Source organism: Aythya fuligula, chromosome 7 (assembly GCF_009819795.1).
Source record: "Aythya fuligula isolate bAytFul2 chromosome 7, bAytFul2.pri, whole genome shotgun sequence".
Classification (NCBI taxonomy): domain Eukaryota; kingdom Metazoa; phylum Chordata; class Aves; order Anseriformes; family Anatidae; genus Aythya; species Aythya fuligula.
The window spans coordinates 1,378,705-1,401,103 of NC_045565.1; the positions used below are offsets into that span (position 1 = coordinate 1,378,705).

At 38.9% G+C, this 22,399-nt stretch overlaps 1 protein-coding gene across 1 annotated transcript in view; it reads left to right on the forward strand.

Moving 5' to 3' along the window:
- Positions 1-22,399, forward strand: part of BICC1 (BicC family RNA binding protein 1) — a 97,581-nt gene that overhangs the window by 20,803 nt on the left and 54,379 nt on the right. Inside the window, exon 2 of the mRNA XM_032191130.1 lies at positions 10,467-10,513. Coding sequence (XP_032047021.1) covers positions 10,467-10,513 — 47 coding nt within the window. The remainder of the gene's footprint in view (positions 1-10,466; positions 10,514-22,399) is intronic.

Sequence of the window (22,399 nt, forward strand, 5' to 3'; positions counted from 1 at the left end):
GCATAACGGTGCCAGATAAGCACAGTGTTTCTTTACTGATGGAAAGGCTTTTTTTCCTTGTAGCTCAGTATGTAACCTGCATTGCAACAGACTTGAGCTGGTTTCCTGTATAAAGCTTTGTCTTTGACTTAATCTTGGCTTCCATCCTGCAACTCCACATCTGTGAATGACTCATAAGAAGCAGAGCCATCAGAAAAATATTGTGTACATTTTTATCCAAATCTGTAGGGTTTTTCTTTCTAATTTTTTTACAGCCTCGCTGCATTCTTGTCTCCTATGCAATGAATCATACAGTATCTGTGTGTGTACCTGACAAGAAAAGTGCTCGTGCGTAGAGAGAAAGTTGAACACTAAACAAATAGAAAGAATATCCCTAGTCATCAATCTGGTGAGAGCAGAGCTTTTGTATTTGGCAATTATCCTCTGTCAGCCCCTGGGGCACTTCTGAAACGATGATATATCTATTTCTTTTTTTTCCCTCCTGTAAACAGCGAGTTCTGTTAAATGGAGACTGTGGCTCGGGGGCAGAATCAGCGCTGTCAGTCACTGGCAGCAGGAGAGGCTCTGCCTCCTGAGGCACTCGAGACTTTTTCCTGTCTCCACAGCATCCAGCGATTGAGGGAAGCAGCCCTGCTGCAGGGCTTCTTTAGGAAAATGGCAAGCTTTACGTCTTGTGCTTCTTCCTCTTGTTCTCACCTCTAAGTCTCGGTTCCAGGTGTGTGACAACACGGGGCTCCACCGCGGGTCCTGTTCCTCCTGGGAAGCGTGTGGTGGCTGGGCTGCAGGGACGGGGAAGGATGCTAGCACCTGGAAGACTGGTCTTTGTCTTCATCTTTGCTCTCCCTTTCTCCCTAGGTGGAAAAGCAGCCCTCACATTCAGCACGGGTTGGGTGCGTGTGGGCTCACAGAGCAGTAAGGGAGTCGGCTGAGGTGGGCGACATGGAAGCGGTGCTGGAGGGGCTGAACCTGACTGCGTTGTTTTGATCTCTTCCCTTGTGTCAGGGAGTAGGCATACAGCAATGGAAAAACAACTTGCCAGGATAAATAGCTCTTCATTTCAATGAGAAGTATTTTATAACAGCCATGGGTCCTGTGGGATGTTGGTGAGATTTTCCTGCGGCTACCAGAGCAGCCCTTCTCCAGCTGTCTTCTCCTTCTCTCTCTCTTTGTATCATGGTGCAAGGGAATTGATGTTATTTTGGCAGCGTGTGGTGTGGGAGAGCATCGTTCTTGTTGACTTCATGTCTGGCCAAGGACTGGTGCTGTCAGTTTTGTGCCTACAAAGCATTTGGGATGAGTTCATGTGATGTGCAAACTTTTTTTTGCCAGCCTATCACTTTGACCACAGGCTCCCAAATTTCCTGAAAGACTGAGTTGCAGAAAGGCCCTTTTGAAGGAGAGGAGGTGATTAACTGGCTCCTTGACTAAAATGGCAAATGTATCTCAGTGCAAGTGATGCTTCCTGGGACATGACTCCACTTTGCATCTTCCTGCAGCACAGCTTGGATGAGGAGTGTGAAAGCATTTTAGAAATATTTGGGTTAATCATAATCTTCCTTTTTTAGTCCTGTATCCCATTTATACTCAAGAAGTATTTTTTGCAAAACGGGGGGGAAATAGTTGTAGATGGGAGGGTGCACAATTGTACAATGTTTTAATCAGATTTCACTCATATTAATAGACATGTAACTTAGCAAACCTGTCTTATTGTAAAATATAGTGCGATATTTATAAAAAGTCAATTATCAGTACTGCAGATGCATTTTTTTCTGGCCTAAGGGAAAAATAGGTAGCTAAGCTCTCCTAGTACAATGTTTAGATGCTGGTAAGCTGTCTTAATCCATTGATGAAAATGGAGGAAAAAAAAGTCTAAAATAAAAATGGGAATCTGGGTGAAAAACTACCAAAAATGAGGTTGCTGTTCTTTAAAGAAACCTCTTAAGAAAGCAAACATAACTTTAGTTTGCCTACACTGAGCATGTCCTCTGAGTTTATGTAGTGGGATCTAGAATTTCAACAGTTATTTTTAATTTCAGGTTTTCTCACCAGGACTTAATTAAAATGATAAGGTTTTAAATTCAACTTATGAATACTTAATGTAATTAAATTAACATAAGCTAGCTGTCCCTCATTTCAGAAAAAACATCCAGTATCTCCTATGATCACCAGTCCTCTAGCTAAGAGATAAGAGGTTTTCTGCATTTTAATACTGAAGAAGCCTCAGTGAGGCAGCGAATAGAGTACTTCTAATCAGGTAATGGAGCACTGACAGCTACTTGCTTTTCCTGGCTGAATTCTTAAGAACAGCTAGCTGGAAGCAAAGCATTCACTTTATCTTCACTGAAATCCCAAATCTTTGGCCATAGTCTGCTGCGCTCCATGTCGTGTCAGGAGGTGTGCTGTGGTTGTGAGGGTGAGCCAGTCCCACGTGTGCCTTTCGCAGAAGAGATCCCTAACATGGAAAATGGGGTCCCAAAGCAACCCCAGCTTCACAGCAGGCTTTCAGTCTGTTACTTGATTACAAAAGTATATAAAACAAACTTTCTCTACGCAGAGGCTTGGCAGACAGCTTTTTCCCTGGAGACAAATTTGTTTTACAAAATGAGAAAAATCTGTTGGTATGTATCTGAGATTTACAATTGTTATATATTAAATTATTGGTTCTGGATGGACTTCAGGGTATGCAATTCTGAAAATGTTGATAGAGGGGAAAGAAAATTGACAAGGCGGTAGCTTGGTTTTGTTTTGTTTTGTTTTTTTCCCCCAGTACTATTAGCCACCAAATCTATGGAGTTCTTAAAGAAAACAGACCCAGATCATGAGAAATAATTGCTCAAAACCAATGTCATCTTGGTCTTCTGAGTATATGTGGCATTTTTTCTTCCATTCTTTCTTGGCAATGTCTGCAATGGAAGTACGTATAATTTGTTTTAAGCTTTTCCTTTTTCTCTGCGTTGTTCTCTAGACATTGAAAAAGACTGATGAAATTTTGGTTATTTGCTAGTACTCTTAATTATAGTATGCAGAAAAAGGTTATTGAAAAATAGTCTAATGGCTGAATAAATTTATATAGCTTTCATGATGTATCGGAGTAAATGTAGGCTTTGGGGAGTAATGAAAAATAAGAACTTCTAACCTCTGTTTGTGTGTGTTCAGATGAGGACTCGATTCAGGAAGTCTGATTTGGCTAGTAGGTAGTCCGAAAAGAGGCCATAGGCATTGTACTGCCATGGTGCTCATAGCTGCTATATTTCAACAGCAGCCTCCTATGTTCAGTTTGCTTTCTTCCTAGCATTAGGGGTACCTGTTTTATGTTATAGCACCTAGCACTTCTTTTTTTTCTTACCAGTGGCTTTGTAGCTTATGTATCAAGCATCTTCCAACAGAAGGAGATCCAGTGAAACCTACCCAGACAATGTCCTTTCCGTTACGTATAACCTATTAATTGTCACTTATGGACAATGCTGAAATTCTTCGAGTTCTCTGGAGGAAGAAAACTGTATCATGGGTATCTATCTTCATTGTTCTAATCTTTTCCCCCCCGTAATTTGTTGATGAAAGGTGATGCTCCTATTGTTACCTGCAGTCCAAGAGTCCTTCAGTCACAGAATATGTAGACAGTGGGTAATTTGTGTAATGCTCCAGATGTCTTGTAGTTCCTGAGTCAACAAATTTAATTTGTCAGCGTTGTGTGTGTACAGATATATTACTGCTAGCTTTTTTAGCTGAGCATGCCAGTAACTTCTTGAGTATTTTGGCGTTTGTCTCCCTTCCTGATACTTCCAGTTGACTCGTGGCTTACTCTGACCTGTGGTGAGCACCCTGAAAACCAAAGGCTGCTTTCCTTAGGAATTTTAGAAAGTGTAAGTGCCTGTTTTTTTTTTTTGTTTTTTTTTTTTTTTTTTCCGATTCTCTGACTCTGAAAAACAGATTTATTGAGACCCTAAAAAACTGAGATTGGTAAGGGTTATATGTTAATTGATTAAATTTATTGTAATGAAACTCATGTTTTTTTTTTTTTTTCCTGTTTGTCACATTGCACAGGGAAGATCCTGACTTTTTTCCCCCTCCTAGTAGCGAAGGTCTGTCTTCCCATGAAAGTGAAGGCAGCTGTGTTATCGGGATAATATCTGTAACTTGCAGCATATTTAGAAGTAGTCACAGAAAATCTAAGGAACTTTGCAGTGAGAAGAATGTATAAGTGATGCGCTACTAAAAAGCCAGTTAAAAACAACATTGTATTCTATGTTTGTGTAATTTCCTTGTTTAGTTAGGCCTTGCTACTTTCTTTCACCAGACCCTTTCATTTCAGAAGTTAGACAGAAAAAGAGATGACTAAGCTTAGTTTCTGAGCTGAAAGAAAGTGAGACTTGAAGTGAGGCTAGCTCTATAATTACAAGGAAAATGGAGAATTATTTTGTTTGGATTTCAATAAATTCAACTTTAGGTCAGACTTTTTTTTTCTTAACAGTGTGTAGTCTATCTTTTCGTTCCTAAAGGCTTGTTTTATGCTATTTGGCTTAACTCAGTGACCTATGGGGGTGGAATTCTTTATCTTGGCTTGATATAAGCAAGCTTTAAGAGTATGTGTGGGTTATAGTCTGACTTTGTGCACAGAAAACCATATTTTTTGTGTTGGTTTCTGGTGCAAGCCTAGCTGTTCAACGATTATTATTTTTTTTAACAATAACAGGCTTGGTAGCTTCTGAGGAAAAAACTCTGACTTGGCTTTTGTCTATTTCTGATGATGAACTGTCTGGTTAGTTGAAACAAACAAAATAACACTGTGGTTAACACCTTTTTATGACTTCAGGAAAAGATCAGATCTAATTGCCATGAGGAAAATCTCAAGTTCTTTCTGATTCAGTGGATAGAAAAGTTAAGATAGTTTGTGACTTATCTTCAGGAATATTCTACAGTTACTTGAAGTCCCATTAGGTTGGTCTGTCTTGTTAAAATTCAAATACGTTGTTGTTAACTCTCCTTTTAAGAGGGTTTTGATGTAAGGAATAATTTTCTTCATAGCTGAAACCTTAAGAGACAAACAAGCTATTAGATTCTTTCATAACTGCAGTCTCTCAATGAAGAGAAAGGAAGAAGTTTGGATGCTAATCAAGCTAAAGGCACGTTCACAAATACATATTTCATTGTTTGCAGTATCAATTTCAAGAGCTTAGGAAATGAGACACAAAGCTCGTGTGTGAGATCAACAAAAAGTTGCAATAACAGCTCCTTTAAACAAAACTTGACTGAATCCTTCGGCCTTGGGTTTGGTTCCTATAAAATATGGTCTGCATTGTAATAATTCTCTTTTTAATTAAAATAACATTCAAAGTAAAAGTTCAAATTCACTTTTCCATGTGAACTTAGAAGAAATTACAATTGGGCTTTTTTATGATTTGGTGATTAAGTAGACAAGCGGTGTACTTGGTGGGTACCATAATAGTTAACACCTGTTTCAACTGTTTCATATTTGGATTGGATGGGACCTTGGCAATCCAATATATCTTGAAAAGTGAAAACCTGATATAAAATATTTCATGGTATGGAAGAAATTATAATAAACAGTGTGGCTTAAAATATAAAATGCTTATTATGCACATTTACTTTAGTACTTTTTTGTATTTCTGAAACCAATGTTACCATTTTCTGTAAAAATAATTCTTTTGTGAAGGTCAGTTAAACGATTATTTATTTAATACCAGAAAATAAATAGTGTTCTAAGAAAACAGTATTTCCTGAGTAGCAGAGGTTGGCAAAGATGAATAAATTTCTCAGTCAGAAGTCAGTGCATGGTGTTAATTGCCGTTTCATTTCATGTGGCTTGGGTCAAATCCTCTTTTGGGACATGGGCCGAAGGGCATGGTGGTCGTCTGAGGCTGGTGTGCCTAGGCGTGAGCTCTGCAAATCCTGTCTAAGTGCTGATGCTTTCCTATTTCTCCGTGGAGGTGGGGCTGATCCTTCATCATGGTGCACGCTTCAGTTCAAGGAGTGCTGTTGTTGACTTGGTAGTGCTTATGCTGTAAGGTGGGATGTTAGGAAGTTTAAGAACTGCTCTGTTCCTGTTTGGGTCATATTTGTAGTGCCTGGTCCCACTGTTCGAGGAGTTCGAGGTTCTGGGGAAGATGTAGGAGAGAGAACTTGGTCTGCTGCTCCTGCTTGAGGCTGGGGATGCCCAAAACCCGTCAGCTGGTGCGTGGCAGAGCTGCCAGCAAAGTCAGCCCCAAACTTTCCCTCAGCACCTTCCAGCCAAATAGGACTGGGGAACAGTTCCAGTAAGTGCTGCTGGTTCTTCGGGGTAGAGAGCTAGGTGTGGGCCCTGCCGTGGCTGTGCTGCCAAACCAAGGAGAGCAGCACAAGGTGCAAGTGGTCAGCAAAGGCTTTCCCTTTGATGGCTGCAAGTGCTCTTAGAAAATAAAATCTTTCACACTACTTCTTGGGCTTGTTGTTTAAACAGCAGCTCGGGATAGAGTGGGCTTTAGTGACCTGCATATGGGAAAAGAGCTCTTGAAGTTTTTTGGTTTAGTTTTCTTTTTAATGATTATTTCAAGTGGAATGTGGCAAGTCATTTAATAACAGAGTTGCCCTTGTTGACGTAGGATTTTCTAGATCAGGATTAATGATCTTACCTTAACAGCTAGGCAGGGGTGTTTCATCTTTGTTACTGGTGTGGTGTTTTTGAAAACACATTTTATTTACGAAGTCGTAAAACGCAAAACTTTTGTCTATTAAAATCTGGAGGTTTGTGTCAAATTCAGTGGTCAGATGGCTTACGTTGTGCCTTCTGTGTGGCACTGCCAGTCCCTCTGCCTCCCCTGCTTGAAACTTGCAAAGGCTGCTTTTTGAAGGGAAGTCAATTTCATACTGATGTTTCAATTAATATTCGTGTGATTTACTAAAATAATCTGTCAGGGAACAAATGTCAGATACAAATTGTGAGAGCTCCTCAGTGTGATTTGTGAAAGATTAAATTTGTTTTGAAAGTCAAGGTTAATACTCAAGATTTGTTTAGAAAGAAGTTGAGCTTAGGATGCAGTGACCTAGCGGGCTATTTTTTTTTTCCTAAACGCAGGTTAACACTTACTTTTCTCTAAGTTTGTCTGATTGAGGTCAACCTCAGTGACTTACTAAATGACAGCTTATCCTAGTGAACACTGTAAGCTTTTGAACACCGTAGAAGTGTTTCCATTTTCAATGACTGGTGCATAAATTTCATAAGCTCAGAACCATTCCAGCAAGTTCTTTGCCTATAGAGGATAGTGGGTTTGTGGTGCTTGAACAAAATGAGTTCAACCCTTTAATTATGAAAGAAATGGGTAACTGTTCCTTGTGTCTGGCAACTCTTGCTGTTCTCAGGAGCAGTGGATCTCATTGCATCTTTTGCCTCTGTACTTTGCAGGTAAACATAGATTATTAAGTATGCAGTTATAGGTGGTATCCTCAAATGTATAAACTAGTGATGAAATTTCTGATTTAAGTGTAATTTCTCTTCCTCTTAGAAATAAACAAGCTAATTATAAGAAGCTGAGTAACATCACAGTAAAGCACTATCACTGGCTCAAAGAGTTACAAGGATGAGGGAGTGTGAAAGGGGGAAATAACTGGAAAATAGCTAACAATGGAAAACAGAATATACTGCTTCATACAGATTATCTTTTTGACTTTTAATTTTCTTCTTTCTTTCTTTCTGTTGAAAGATACCTTAAGTCTAGCTCAGTATTTTGGGTTAATATTCTGATTTTTTTTTCACTGCATAATGGAGATGGTAATGACTAGGCCACCTTAATATTCAACAACCATCTTGCACCAAAAAAAAAAGGAGCAGTGGAGTTACTCTTAAGAGACTAAATGCAGAATGGACATGGATGAAATACTGAAATATTGCTGTGCCTTTTCAATCATGGTAAGAACAACTTTAAGGTATTGCAATGGTAAACTTCAGGTCTGTTTCAAAAAAAATTCAGTACAGCTTTCCCTGCCTTTTGGTAGACACCATGGGACTTGACAATCATCTCACCTACTGAAAAGCTACGATGACAAACCATATCTTCATAATACAGTATAACAACTGAAAACACTGGATATTAACCTAAACTGTTTGTAGATGCCATTTGCTCTAACTCATAATTCTCTCTACAACTGTCTGTGTTTTTCTGTGAGCCCTGTTTAGGCCGCTGGCACTCCTTGCTCTTCCTGGCTTTGTCCGTGCTTGTTGGAGTCACTGGGTTGTGTCATACAGCTGCTGGTGGGGCCACGCTGTAAATCAGGTCACCAGAATGATTCTGCTTAAAAATAAACCTACAATGAGAAGCTTGGAATTTGCTTTGTCAGCATCCTGCTTAAATGCCCTGCGGAGCATCACTGCTATTATCTGAGCCATCTCTGGTTTGTATTCAGTTTAGAAATCACATATTTGCAGCTGGAACAAAATTTGCCTATTCTCAAAGTTACAACTTCAGCTTCCCATCTGTCCTCATCTCTTCTACAGCTTATCTTCTGTGTCCTCTGAAGAAAAGCATGTTGGAGGGTGCCCTTTTCTTCTCGGTTTGTGGGGTTGTGGAGCCTGGAATTGCTCTGCCTCAAGGTGGCTGCTTGTTAGGCTGCACTCTGTGCCTCTGCTTTGACTGTCGTTGAGTTGCAATTCAGAAGCTGATGTGATTTATCAGATAGGACTTGGTAGTCTATGGTTTCTCCATGGTATGTAGGTGATGGTGGTGGTGTTTCCTGAGAAACTGTTACAACAGTAGTGGTGGTGTTTTCTCTTGGGCAGAAACAAGTTTCATGCCATTAGCTTGTATCTGCTCTGTTGCAGTTGCTCTTCAAATGCATTAGCTGAGGTAATGCTAACTGAGGAGCTTGAAATTGCTTGTGCAATTAGAGCGGGAAGAACGGAGTAGCGGGGACAGAGTTTTGGAGGTTGGGTTATGGGGCAAACCAGAGACCTAGTCTGTGCGTAAGCAATACAAAAACATTGCAGTGACAAGGAGTTTCTTCAGCAATCCGGTACTATTCAGGAAACTCCCCTCTCCTTGGAGTTTCATCTGGAGGCATTCCTTTTTCTGGGAAAAGAGAACTATCCTCTCTGTGATTCGCTCTCTTCTGGAAGACCTATTGTGTTTGGACTTGGTTGCTGTGTCCTGAGTTGCAACACAGATAAGCTGCAACATATGCTAGATGCAAACAGCTGTACCACTTTTGAGTGCCATTATTGCATTGTCTAAGTGTCCAGCTAGAGGTTTAAGTACACATGGGAGAGAGTCAACCCCTAATTCATGTCATCTTCTGGAAACCACTAAGTTACATGATTGCTTCTTATAAGCTTGCAAACCCTGCTCTGAAATGCTGCTGCTGGTTTTTCTGCAGGCTTTTTGAAAAGTACTCCTAAGGCTGTATAGTTTGTTTACTGCCCACATGTGCTTAGGTTAGTTATTTGCTCTTCCTGCCAATGCTCTTGCCATTTTGATAAATATGAATGTCCTGGTGTGGCCCTGGGAGCGCAGGGAGCGTTTCAGTGTGCTGGCACGCAGCCCTCTGACCATGCCCCTTTTCGACCCCTCACATCGCACCCCTTGACACCACAAGAAGCGTGTTGGGTGTGAGGAGCAGGGTGGTGTTCCCCATTTTGTCTCTTTTTCTACAAATGGTACTGGTGTGAAGAGGTTTCTTTCCCTTCCTCTGAAGAGCTTCTCTTCATGGAGTCAGTATTTTCACCTTCCAGCCGTTGATTTCCTAGGCTAAGCATATCCAGATGTTTTTCCTGCATGACGAGTTCATATTTACCCTTTGCCAAGCTTAAGCAGCAGCAGCCACATTCACAGCCACTTCTAGCTTGAAGTCGTCTCTTTTGAACGCTGTTCCGGAGTGCTCAAAAGCGCCTGTGTGCAGTGGTGCTGTTGCTGGTGTCTAGGGCTGCTTTTGGTTTTCAGCCGTGGCAGCTGAATGTGGCAGCTCAAGCACTGGCTGGTGGGAAGTACGTGCTGCAAAAATTCTCTGGATCAAGTTGTGATATTTGCCTTGAATTAAAAAATAAAACAGGACTATTATTAAGTCAATTCAGGCTTAATACAACACTTCTGGTTTAGGTTCTAACTCTTGATCGAGCAAATGCTGTGCCCTTCTGGCTTTCTTTTTACAATCTTATTAGTAGAATTACATGGTAATGTATGCAGTGTGAATAAATCACTAGACATGGGTGATCTTAGATAGTTTGTAACTAACATATAGATCCATGTATAGTAGCTCTATTATGCAAATAAAAACATCTGCTTGGACTTGATCCTTAGCAAGCGACTTGGGAGGAGTTGTTCCAAGTGTTAGTCAGTTGCTGATCAATGTCTGTAGCATGAGAAGATGAGGACCTAGAGTTATAACTTCACAGTAGCATGAACTCACTGATGATTTCTATATGCAGACTTAAAAATTTTCTCTGAAGTAGTTTGAAACCAGATCTTATTTTTGTTTTACAGCTGCTGCTGAAGGCAAAGGGAAAAGTGGGGAAGACTTTTTTCAGAAGGTAAGAAAGATATTTTAATTCAATAGCAACAGTTCACTAGATGAAAAATTACATTAATTGCTCGTTCATGAGGTCAACTAATTAAACTTCATGTGCAGTTTCCACTGTATTGATCAAATACACTTTTTATGTCTTTGTTATTTATTAACCATTCGCCGTGCATGGACAGTGATAAATACGTTCTTTGGGATATTCTACTGCTATTCACGTAAGAGCTTAATTATTCTTTAATTGAAAGTTTCAAACTCCGTGTTATGAAAGTATTTGGCCTAATAGGAGGGGGCTCATCTAAAAGATGTTGTGAGGTGGTCTTAAGGTTTTTATCTCTGGGGATAAACACTGCATCCTGTTATTGAAGAACTGACGTGAGACTTATTGTGCTATCATTGAAAGCATAAATATTTGGTTGGGAAATGCAAAATCCTTTTTAAGAAAGAAATGCACAGTCCACACAGTGATTCAATAAAACTTGTGGTTAGACAGAGGCATGGAAGGACTGGAAAAAATAGTCCTGCAGCAACTAAACTACAAAGAGAAGAATGAGCAAGAGTAATGACTTTGAAATTGCTTTTCACAAAGCAATATGTTTTTTTATGAATAGTATGCAAAATATTATTTGAGTTAATGAAGATCTGCATACAGTATGCAAATAAAACTGAGCTGCTTTGTCTTTCTGTGCCGTAGAAGAGACAATGTAAATCCTCATGCTGTATCCTGAAAAGTCTTGAAACAGCTCTTTGACTGGTTGTCTGTTAAACAAGTATTTGTCCATATTTTTTCAATGTTTGGTTTGTACTTTAAAGATGGTACTGCTAGAAGGTATCTTCTTAGATGTGAAAGAACAGCTTATCCTTTCTGTGGTCATCAAGCACTTTGATCAAGGCTGGAGAGGAGGAATATGTATACAAGCAAAATATCTGTTTTTAAACACAATTGTATGGGGGTCTTCAGATTATGTTCTTGAATGACAAATGAATTTTCTGAATGTGCTGTTTGTGCCTGACTTTCCAATATTAGTGATCACGAAGGAGAAATTATCAATAATTCTTTCTTAGGATTTTATCAAAATGTATGGATTTCTTTAACTTGCTGCACCGAAACTGAGCCTTAGGAGTAGATACTTCATATTACACATTTATTTTACATCACAGCATTTTCACACACTGGCGTAAAATTGCTCATAATCCTTAAAGCTGTGAACAAGGTATTTCCGCTGTGTGGGGTTAAAGGACTGACATATGTGATGTGCGTTGGGATACCTGGTTATGTACTGTAGATACAATGTACCTTACAATACACAGCTGTTAGTATAGCAAAAAATATTGGTTTGAATTTAATAGCAAAAAGTGCTGTGTGAGTAAGAGTACACTACTTATCAATATTGATAATGCGTTGTCTATTTTGGCATTAATGTATTGTCATGTGCCTGTGTAATTATATAGGCACTATGTGGATATGGCAACAAGCTAAAGCTGCTTCATTTTGACTAGCATTCTTCTTAGTGACTCACCAACTTTGTAGTTTAATTTAGATTAGTGAATCTCTTCTGTACATACACATGATATAACAGCTAATAAAAACAGATGGAAACTATCTGCTTTGCGAGTTTTCTCTTTTGTTCAAAAAAACTTTGCTCGTGGCTTACTCACTGTCTGTCTGTGCAATTTCCTTTAATCAGGGGTATGCTTTTTTTTCCCTTTTATGTGAAATGAATAAGGCAGAGCTTCTGGAGGTAAAATGAGGAAGAAACTCATTTGGAGCATTGAAAACATATTGCAAACTAAGGTAGCAAGGTACTTCCAGAAAACTAATATGAATTCAAAGGTGTAGTAAAATTCAAAAATATATTCAGAATAATCCTTTCCTCAGGGCTGTGTTGTTGGACCGAAGTTGAGTAGTGAAGAGGGGTGCATCACTCTTAAGTGACATCAAGAATTGAGGGTATAATTAGCATCGATGTTGCCATCTGTAACATCTTCAGACAAACTGTACGCTCAATGAGTTGAACTGCAGTGGGTTGGAAGGAGGGAGCCAGGTGAGAGAAGTTTCCATATGGATGCTGAAATGACAGAAGCAGTGGGGCAAAGACTCAGTGATTCTGTACGTCAAGACACAGATGAAGAGTGAGGAGAGAGGAGGTCAGTACTGGAGGGAAGCAAGACAATGCTGATAGCTTCACGTGGTGGCTGGACAGCAGGAGATGTGCTTGGTTCATATAAGCTAGGCTGCTGGAGGAGCAGAATTTACTCAGTGATCCCTAAGCTGAGCTATAAAGTCAGGACTTAACTAGGGTCATTAAGCTACACATAGCATGCTTTTTAACAAATCTATCATGTTTTTGAAGGATTAGGTTAACACAGATTTTGTGATGCTATCTTCTACTTAGCAGAGGCAGGGTGGAGGGTGAGGACCTAACGCAGCCTGATGTGGATCTTTCAAAACCACTGGGAACTGCTAACAAGGGATGCATCAATAAAGTGATGGTTGTCCCTCCCTAGCTCTCTGATCGGCAGTTCAGTGGCAGATAATCTTAAATAAACGTGGATTGGTTGGTGGTTGTATTGCATACAGTTTATGTAAAAGATCCTTGTGGACCACGCTCTATATATTATTGTCCTAATTTATTCTGTGAGTAATGCATAATAAAATTCTTTTGATCCAAAGCCCATTTGCAGTTGACGGTGGAATTTTTCCATTGAGTTCCATAACATCTGGTTCATGCCTCATAGGCAAGCAGAGTCCCTCCCAGACAAAGGCAGGACATTGTTTCAGAGAACATTATAATTTATGTAGCACTATAGATATGAGTGGCACTTTATATAAAATGTAAGAAGGTGGTGGGTCTCTGCCCTGAGGAGTTGATAATCCAAACCAGATGAGTGTTGGCCATATGGACAGAGGGGAATTTATTGCATCATTTCTGCTTGCTTTTGGATCTGGCCTTCTCAAGTCTTGCCTGGTGTTTTTTTTTTAATATTTGGAATCTTAATGTTAAATGATAACCTTTCACTCTAAAATTTGTGAAGGAAACAATGTATGAAGAGCCTTAATTATGAGACTGTCAACAGTATGGTGGGAGATGGGTGAATGTTGGGGTTTAGTAGAAACTGGGTGGATTTCTTAGGCTAATGTAAGACTCCATGTGAAATGCCCATGTGGGGTTCTGTCCAAGTGCTTGACTCTAGGTCAGATGTAAGCTCCTCATTTCAGCATGGTTCAGTGTGCTATGTGCATTAGTCATGGGCTCTTAAAGTATTTCTGAGGGGGCTCTTCAGTTCTTCCTTTCCTGGCTTTCAATTGTTTGCAGAGTTCAGTTTTGTGGAAAGCACAACATGCTACCAGACAACTGTAACTTGTGGCTTTTATTGTCTCTGAATGTTTCAGATGTGGATTTGTTTTTAATCAAGAAGAAGTAGTGTTTGCAGGAATTAATATTAATTTACACAGTTGAAGATACGTAGGTGTTTTGTTTTTTAAGTTAACGCTGGATTTAGGCAAAATGTTTTATAAATGCTTATGCTTCTTTCTTGACTACAGTGCCTGTTACTTGCTGAAGGGAATGTAATCATGCTTGGCAGTGTTGGAAGCATGAAGCTGCAAATATGCAAATATTACATCTGTATGAAAGTCTCATCTGATAATGTTAGGTGTGTAAAGGAAGACTAGGGTTTCCTTTTCTCATTTTCTTTATTTCATTAAATGAGTAGGCTCTTCAAATATACTGTGTTTTTTTTTGGAAGCAATATTTGGTGAAACGATCTCTTAAAGGTAGCTACTTTTTCTGTATAAAGATTGGAAAAACAGTAGCAGTAAGAGTTGTTTTTTTTTTGTTGTTGTTTTAATTTGCAGTCATGTTATGAAAACACGTCTAATTCCATTTTGTATCATTTGTTGGTTAAATTCATTTCCATATGCACAAGTTATTAATGACCATACATTACCTTTTGTTTAGGAGGCTCTGGTAGCAAAGGCAATAAGGAAGCAGCCTCAACCCCTGTTTATTTATCTAACAGTAATAGAGCTGGTTTTGCAACATCCTGTATTTTCATTTGTATGCAGCTTAAAAAAAAAAAAAAAAGAACACTTTTGAAGATCATATTAGTTCTTATGTGCATGAACACTTCAAATATGTTCTGATACATGTAAATATAACTAAAAATTATATTTTTCTGTTGCTGCTGTAGGCCAGGCTGGAATTTGGTCAGTCGTCTTTTGTAATCTTTGAATACGGAATGTGTAGGTAAAGCTGTAAATGTGGATGGCTTAGGGCACTTTCAGGCATAACAAATATTAATCATTGACCTGAGACTAAGATGTCCCAGGCTGATTATAATCTGTGCTCAGCAGGAACTTTTTGAAGGGCTTTCCATGTGTCTTCATCCATGACTTCTCTGTAACTGTGTATTTGTAATTATTGCTTCCCTGAGGCTATATTCTCATTTCTGATGGCAATAATGCAGTTGATCGTTTCTTCCAGTGCTATTTATTCTTGCTAGTGAGACATAATAAATTCATGCTTATCTATACATTATCATGGGTTTCTGTCCCCATTTTAACCCCAGCAGCAGTTGGGAACTGTAGAAACTGATTCCACACTTTACCTTTTTCTGGGTAGAAATCAATCCATATCCATATTAGTCAGCATTAAAAATCCATGCTTGATGTGGAGTTTGGCTCGTAGCATGTGACAAGGACATATTAAGAACATACATTTCCAGAATTTGTTTCAAACACCTGGCTGTGCTATTCTGTGGTGGGAATGCTGGCATGAGCTTCTAATTTGTTTAGCTCCTCTATTTTGCTTCCTGGAAAGAGGAACTGACTGCTCAGGGATGTTGGTATGGACGGCAGAGTCGAAAGAATGTCAGTAGTTGGCATTGGCAAGAAATCTGGAGATGAAGAGTTCTGTCTCCCTTTTGGTGAAGCCCCACCCAGTGGAAAGAAGGAGGCTATTAAGGTTGGATCAGCTTGTCTAAAAAGGTAAATAGAGAATGTTGACTTCACCGTTTTGCTTAGTTCAGGCAGAGCAAAGTGGTGGGAAGCCTCCATTTGTGTGGAAAACTGCGTTCATCACATCTGTGGTGTAGCAATCCATCTGTTACGGGGATGGAGTAAACACAATGATTCAAATCACAGGCTTTAGCTTCTTCTTTGTTGCTTCTGATATAACGGGGGCAATCTTGAGAGTTAGGCTGTGATATGAAAGTGCTGTCTGATGGGCCCAGCTCAGTAAGTGCCCACTGCATGTGAAAGCCTTAAAACAGTGACTGTCCCTGCCAAGCTTGTAGGGGATGGTTTCCTTAGTCAGAAACAAGGGATCAGAATGCCCGTTGGGATGGAGTGAGTGACTCTGTGTCACTGTGTGGAACTTGGTCTGAGGTCCAAGTGAAACACAGCTTCAGTTGATGAAGACCCATTTTATGCAACCATACTGCTGTACTTCACCTTTTCTGCAAGATCTCTGCAGCAATAGAGAAGGAACAATTAGTCACCTCAATCCCTGTTGAGATGCTTGATCCTTTCCACTCTGAAAGAGAAGTCTTGTCTTACAATACAGAAGAAGGATTTTTGGTCCTCAAATTCCTTCTTCTGAAACAGTGAGGAAAGGAGGTGAGCAAGTGATACGCATCAATAACCTGCAGCGGGTTCCTGATCCCTGTTGGTAGGGGATTGATTGCCTGATTGCCTCTTCCCTTGCTGTGAAGGGAGGAGAGGTGGCTACCTATCCATTGCTCTTCCAGCAACATGCTGTGGGGCTTCAATGTTAAGTAATTCTCTCCGAAAAATTTCTCCTTTTTTCTGTTACTTGTTTGGAACTCATTAATGCTGTACACAGATGCACTGATAGCACGCAAAAAAGAAGCTAGCTTAGATAATCCTTTTACACTCTGTACTATATTTTCAGCCATTTATTTAAAATAAAAGCATTACCTGTCACTTTGAATTTATATTCCATTCAGGGTAAACAAAACAATGAACTAAATTCAAGAAAAGGCTTAAATGTTTCTCTAAAGGTAAGGGCAACTGATCAATAGTTTTCTTCTCACTAGAAATAGCTATGAATATGTACCAAAGATGGTGAGTTTCTTTAGATGTAATCTGGGGTCAGATACAGCCCTTTAAAACATCCTGCTTGCTTGTTAGTGGAAGTCTCTAAGTCTGTACATGCAGACCACAAAATTATCAGTCATGAGAAGTTAAAGGAAAACACATCAGTATTTTGCTTAGTTTGACATGAAGCTGTAGACTTCTGTGATTTGGAAATAAACACACTTTTGGTTGCATTTGTACCTGAATCTAGATTAGTTGGATAACTCTGGAACATTTTTTCTTTTTTTGGATGAAGTTATTTTAGCATTTATTGAAGCTAATTTTAAATTTAAATCCTTTTAACAAAAAGGACATTCATACGTGAAGATCAGATTCCTGCAATACTGAAATAAATAACTTGTAATGGAATCATGAAATTGTTGTTTTTGCCAATATTGAACCTTATCCATACACAGTCTCCCAGATGACTGTGTGTGTGTATATATATATATATATATATATATATATATATATATATATTTAACCCTTTTCAAATACGTGTGGAGATACAGGAGAAGGACTAGCGAAGTGGTTGCATAGAGAGACTTTAAACATTTTGGATTTCTGACAGTTGTAAAATAAAATAGGAAAGTCAGATACCCCTAGCCCACTCTATGAGAGCTGCATGCATTCATCTCCTTGCACCTGGGAAGGCTTTTTTCATGCTGTTCCTTGCTATACAGGAATTTACACAACTAAGGATCAGTTCTTGTCTCCCCTATGCATGATTTTGTTGCATGTTTTTAAATAGTTAAGTAAACTATTAATCTAGGACAATCTATATTAAATACAGTTTTGTTTGTTTTATAGCTTTAATGCTCGCTGTGCAGCCATTCTGAATAGCAGATGATTTTTTTTTCTCGGCTACAGAAGAGCACACTGAACTCCAAATTCTGTTTTAGCTTAAAAGTTGTTGGTGCCTTGGTGCTATCTTAGTGTAGTGCCTGTGTTCAGAAATATCCCTTTGCTTTTACCTGCAGAGAAGTACTTTGAATGCTATGGAGTCAGACACATAGCACGGTGGTGGTGGGTGTTTTCTGTGGGTGCAGTATTGCTAATGTATGCAGGAAACTCTGATCTTGAATTTTATATGTAGACTTTAGGAGGGGAGATAGGGGCGCAGCTTGGGCTAAGAATTCATTGCTGTACGCAAAATGTGAGCCAGCCCTTCAGAAGACCTACATATTTCCACCATGTCTTACATCGCCCATATTTCCTTCCCAAACATAGGTGTAGGTGCTTTACCATCAATGTGTTCTGGCTTTGGCATCTTAAACACTTACTCTAGTCTGACCAATTTTAGATGCTGAATTGCCAGTTCCTGGGTAACAACACAATTGCTTTTGTATCTTATTTTTTTCTTCCCATCCTTGTCTGTCCCATTCCCTCTGTCTCCCCCCCCCCCCCCCCCCCCCCCCCCAAATAAAAAAAGGCATTAAATTTAATATGCCTTCTGGTTCCAGCTACACCCATTGCTCTGTTCTTGCTGCCAAAACTCTTGTTCAAGGATTAGTCATCCTCTCAAATACTGTTGTTTCACCATATCTGCATTAGAAGAACAACAAGTATCAATCCTTGTAGGGTTTTGCTTGTCTGCTGTGACTCTTCAGCTCAGATACTCTGCTGCTTATAAACAAATCTATATTGATTTCTGTGCAAGCTATACTTCATGTTTATGGTTTACACTGGGTTGAGCCAGTGTAAGATTGACAGTACTGTGTCACTTTGGTTCTGGTTAACCAATTTTACTAAGTACTTGAGGTAGATTTAGGTGTAAAGGAGAACTAACAGGCATGAGATTATGATCTTTATCTTCTGGTAAGGTAAGAGTATCGAAGATACTGGAGTAGTCTGATTACAATTTTCCATTAACCACTGAATTCATTTTGATCCTGAATAATATTTTTTGTAACACCTGGAAAAATAAAAAATTTCTTGAGGTTCAGGGGAGAGACTGATTCCCAAAACTAGATATTAAAAATGGATGTGGATACAGTGATGTAACAACTATCAATCACCTTTCTTTCAGCAGTCATTTATGATTCCGTGGGTACTTGTTATTCTCCATAAACTTCACCAATCATGGTAATCCTGAAAGAATCGTGCAGTTTAACAACATGGAGATCCAGCTCCAAAACATGATTACATCAAAGTCATGATAACATAAATAAGTGTTTGGTAAATGTTACTGTTTATCATCTTTCTCTATCTTCATCCTCCCCCCATACAGGAGATTTTCTCCTTTGAGTAATTTAGACAGTACATGCTAATGCAGAGAGGTACCTTTTTTTTTTTTTTTTTTTTTTTTTTTTGTAGTGTAGGTAGCTGTTGAGGGTTTCTGCTGACTCCAAGAGCTTTATAGTTCTTATGTCGGTGGAGAAAGTGGTATGAATTGATGCTGAGTTGAAGTGGAGATCTGGAGTCATCTTGAACTTGCAGATTATCTGGCTCTGAAGTTCCAGAGGGTATTGTTGCCAGTAGTAATTCTCTAGAGGCATCCTTATACTTGCTCGTCTGAGGTATACCAATGGAATGTAATGAGTAAAGTCTATCGTGCATTTTCTGTCCGTCTCCAATACCTGCTTGAGTTACAACTGAGTCCTTGGAAATATTTTTTGACTTGTTTTGCAGTTCAGCCATCTACATGTTATCTCTTGCTTCAGTGTCTTACTCTTCTGATTTAGATTATTTTCCTTTTTTTTCTCATTTGCTCTTTCCCTTGACTTGTTACTTAAACATTACCTCAAACTTTTCCATTTTGCCTTCATACTGCTTGGAAAGATCGTATCTTATCTGGTCATGCCTCTTTGTCTTGCTGTAAGATGATTTCGTACTAAAAGCTGGTCTATGAGATGTGAACCAAGGATTGGACATAACATTAAGACTGTCTAAAGGTATTCTGAGTGCGGTTCAGTCCTTGTCTTGACTGTACGTGGTGGTGTGTTTTTCTGTATGAAAAGGCAATTTCAAAGTCAAAACCAAGATCTAGGAGGATGTCATTATTTTTCCCTACAGTTTTTTTTTCTTGTTCCATCATTTAAACTGCTGAAGGAATTGTCCCCACTCCCCCAAGGGGATTTCAGGTCACTTTGAGAAGGGTAAAGCAGGCTACAGGAATCACTGCTCCACTTCCTCCCTTGTTTCTCATCTACCTCTATTTTATTTTGCCACAGAGACAATAACTTCTGTTTTCACAGATGTGATCACCTGTAGTTATGCAGTTTAACTTTATTTTGTGTAATTTACCTACCCTATCTGCTCCAGCTGTTTGGCAAGAAGTAACTTGGCCTCTAGCCTTGAGAATGTGGGAGGTGGTTCTTGTTGGGGAAAGGAGTTTTGTTTCATGGCGGCAGATGAAAATAGAGGTTTGCCTGCCTTATCTGTGCTTACTGAAATCTTAGATCCACGCTTACAGTATATTCTCAATATTATTGGAATGTTGGTGTTGAAGAGAACTGTGCTAGAAGGTGCCACTTGTGCGAAGGCAATGGATGCTGAAGTACCATCTAAAATGAGATGGGGTTTTGGTGGTGGTGGTGGTCTAAGCCTAGGTGTGTGTTTGGTTTTAATGTGCAAAGACAAAATAGGGAAAGGCTGTAAAGATAAAACTTGATCTGTGTGGAACACGAACACTACCTGGACAGGTGAATGAGAACTGCCAGTGGGTGTGCAGTTCAATTACTTTCTGTGTTTTTTAATAGCATGAAAAATTCAGGGTATGTACTAAACTTGCTATTGTGCATATAAAGAGGGGGGGAAAAAGTGATGCTCTTAAATATAGAGACAAACATGCATTTGTTCTAAAAATGGAAATAAAATACACATTTAAAGATTTGGAACGTTTTCGTTGTTTAAGTATACTGTGTTAAAAAGGTGTATGTATTTTTCTGTTCTACTTAGTAAGGTTAAACTGAGGAATCTAACTTTCCACGCTGAAAGGGACTTATCACTGACAAAATGAATGTCGGTTTTCTGTTTTTGGTGGTGTTCTTGTATTTTTGACAGCTATACTTGCAGTTTTGAGAAGTTTTTGTCACTTCAGTTTGAATGAGCTGGTTGCTGAGTTAAAATTGAGAAAAGCAATTGCAGAAGTGCCCGCCCTGGCAGGTGCGAAAACTTAGAGGTTCTCTTTTCTTACATGTTTTCCCTTTCCTTGTGAATAAAGAGTAAGACAGGAATGGCTGAGATGCATGAATCCCAAAGGCCAGGTAATTAGAAAAAGGTAACTTCATAACACAAATGATAAATAAGACTGCTTTCATTTGCTGACTTTGCTTCTAAATGAGGAAAGGCCCAATCAACAGGTTGTTCTTTTTCATCTGCTTTTTGTAAAATACTTCCTCTGAATTTTAAAATTCTTGGCGTTTTAATAGAGTTCTGTTTCATTATTTCTTTGCGTCAGGGCATTTCTGATTCCATCAAAAATCAGCTATACAAAAATTACAACTTCAGACAATAGGAAATCATATTTCAATGTCAAAAACCTCCTGAAGTGCGTAAACTATATTATTATTTTTTAAATAACTCCAGAGTAGCTGGAACACAAGGAGGTGGAAAGCTGCCTGAGACTTTTTTTTTTCTTGAAGGCCCAGTGATCTGCAACTGGAGTCAGATTTTTAGGGTCAGGTCGCAGCCCCATTTCTTGTGTGTGTGTCTTACAGTATCTTGTGTCACCTGTGTGCTCTCCACTGAGAATAACTTGTGTGTTTTGGCTGCGTAAATACCACAATTTCTTTTGAGAGAAGTGAAGATGGAGATAAATTATTTAAGAGTTTTCTCATTCTGAGGAGAAGAATCTTATGATTATTTATTATGAGATTAAATCTTGCTGCCAAATGTGCCTGATACTTTCCCCATCTTGAAGGATCAACTGACTGAAAGAAGTATCGATTAGTATAAACCCTACCCTTTATTTCATGTGAAAAGGGAAACCTAGGCAGAGGTACTGTTTAGCAGTCTAGCTGGTCATGAACTCAGAATTAGAGGAAATTCAGTCTAAGGATGAGTACATGTTTTGTATATCACTTACAGAGCAAGTTCAGTGTTCTGTTTTGCTTATTTGAGAGCAGTGCTGTTGTTCTCAGGGTATGTGGCATAACACCGTGTTTACACTAATAAAAGTATTCCATTGCAACATGCTGTTGAAGCTTTTATGGAGTGATTCCAAATCTGTTTTGTGGGGAAAAACAAACAAAAAAACACCTGGGTAGTACTGTTTTGGTTTTTTTGTTTGTTTGTTTTGTTTTGTTTTGTTTGTTTTTTACACTTAAAACTGCCTGGGGTAGAACATTAAGATACAGTTAAAAGTTGATGCCATGGTGATATATGCTATGCAGAGTTCTACTGTGGTGCAGTTTTCAAGATTGTTACCTTCAAGTTTAACAGCTATAGGACAAACTCAGCTTCTGTATTTCTAGAGGTTTGTGACCCCTCCTACTGTTACAGTAAAGAGTGGTGTTTTTTGTTAATTAACAACAACAAAAAAAAAAAAACAATGCCAACAAAAAACAAGTAGGTGACCTGACTTAGGAAGTATACAAAATACAACTTTTTTTTTTTTTTTTTTTTCAGTTTTGGTCCTCGTCATACAATTTTTTGAGTTTTCTGATTACTGTAGTGCGTGAGCTTTGTTTTTGAAATACAGCTTACACTCTGCTTAAGGGTTCCTAGGAAAATTGTGATTTCTCAAAAATATAAACAAATTATTTTCTATGGCAAACCTTTTTTGGCAGTTATGATCTCAAATTGCTTGACAAGCAAGAGAAGTTACTTTAATGGGTGAAAAAAAATAAGTTT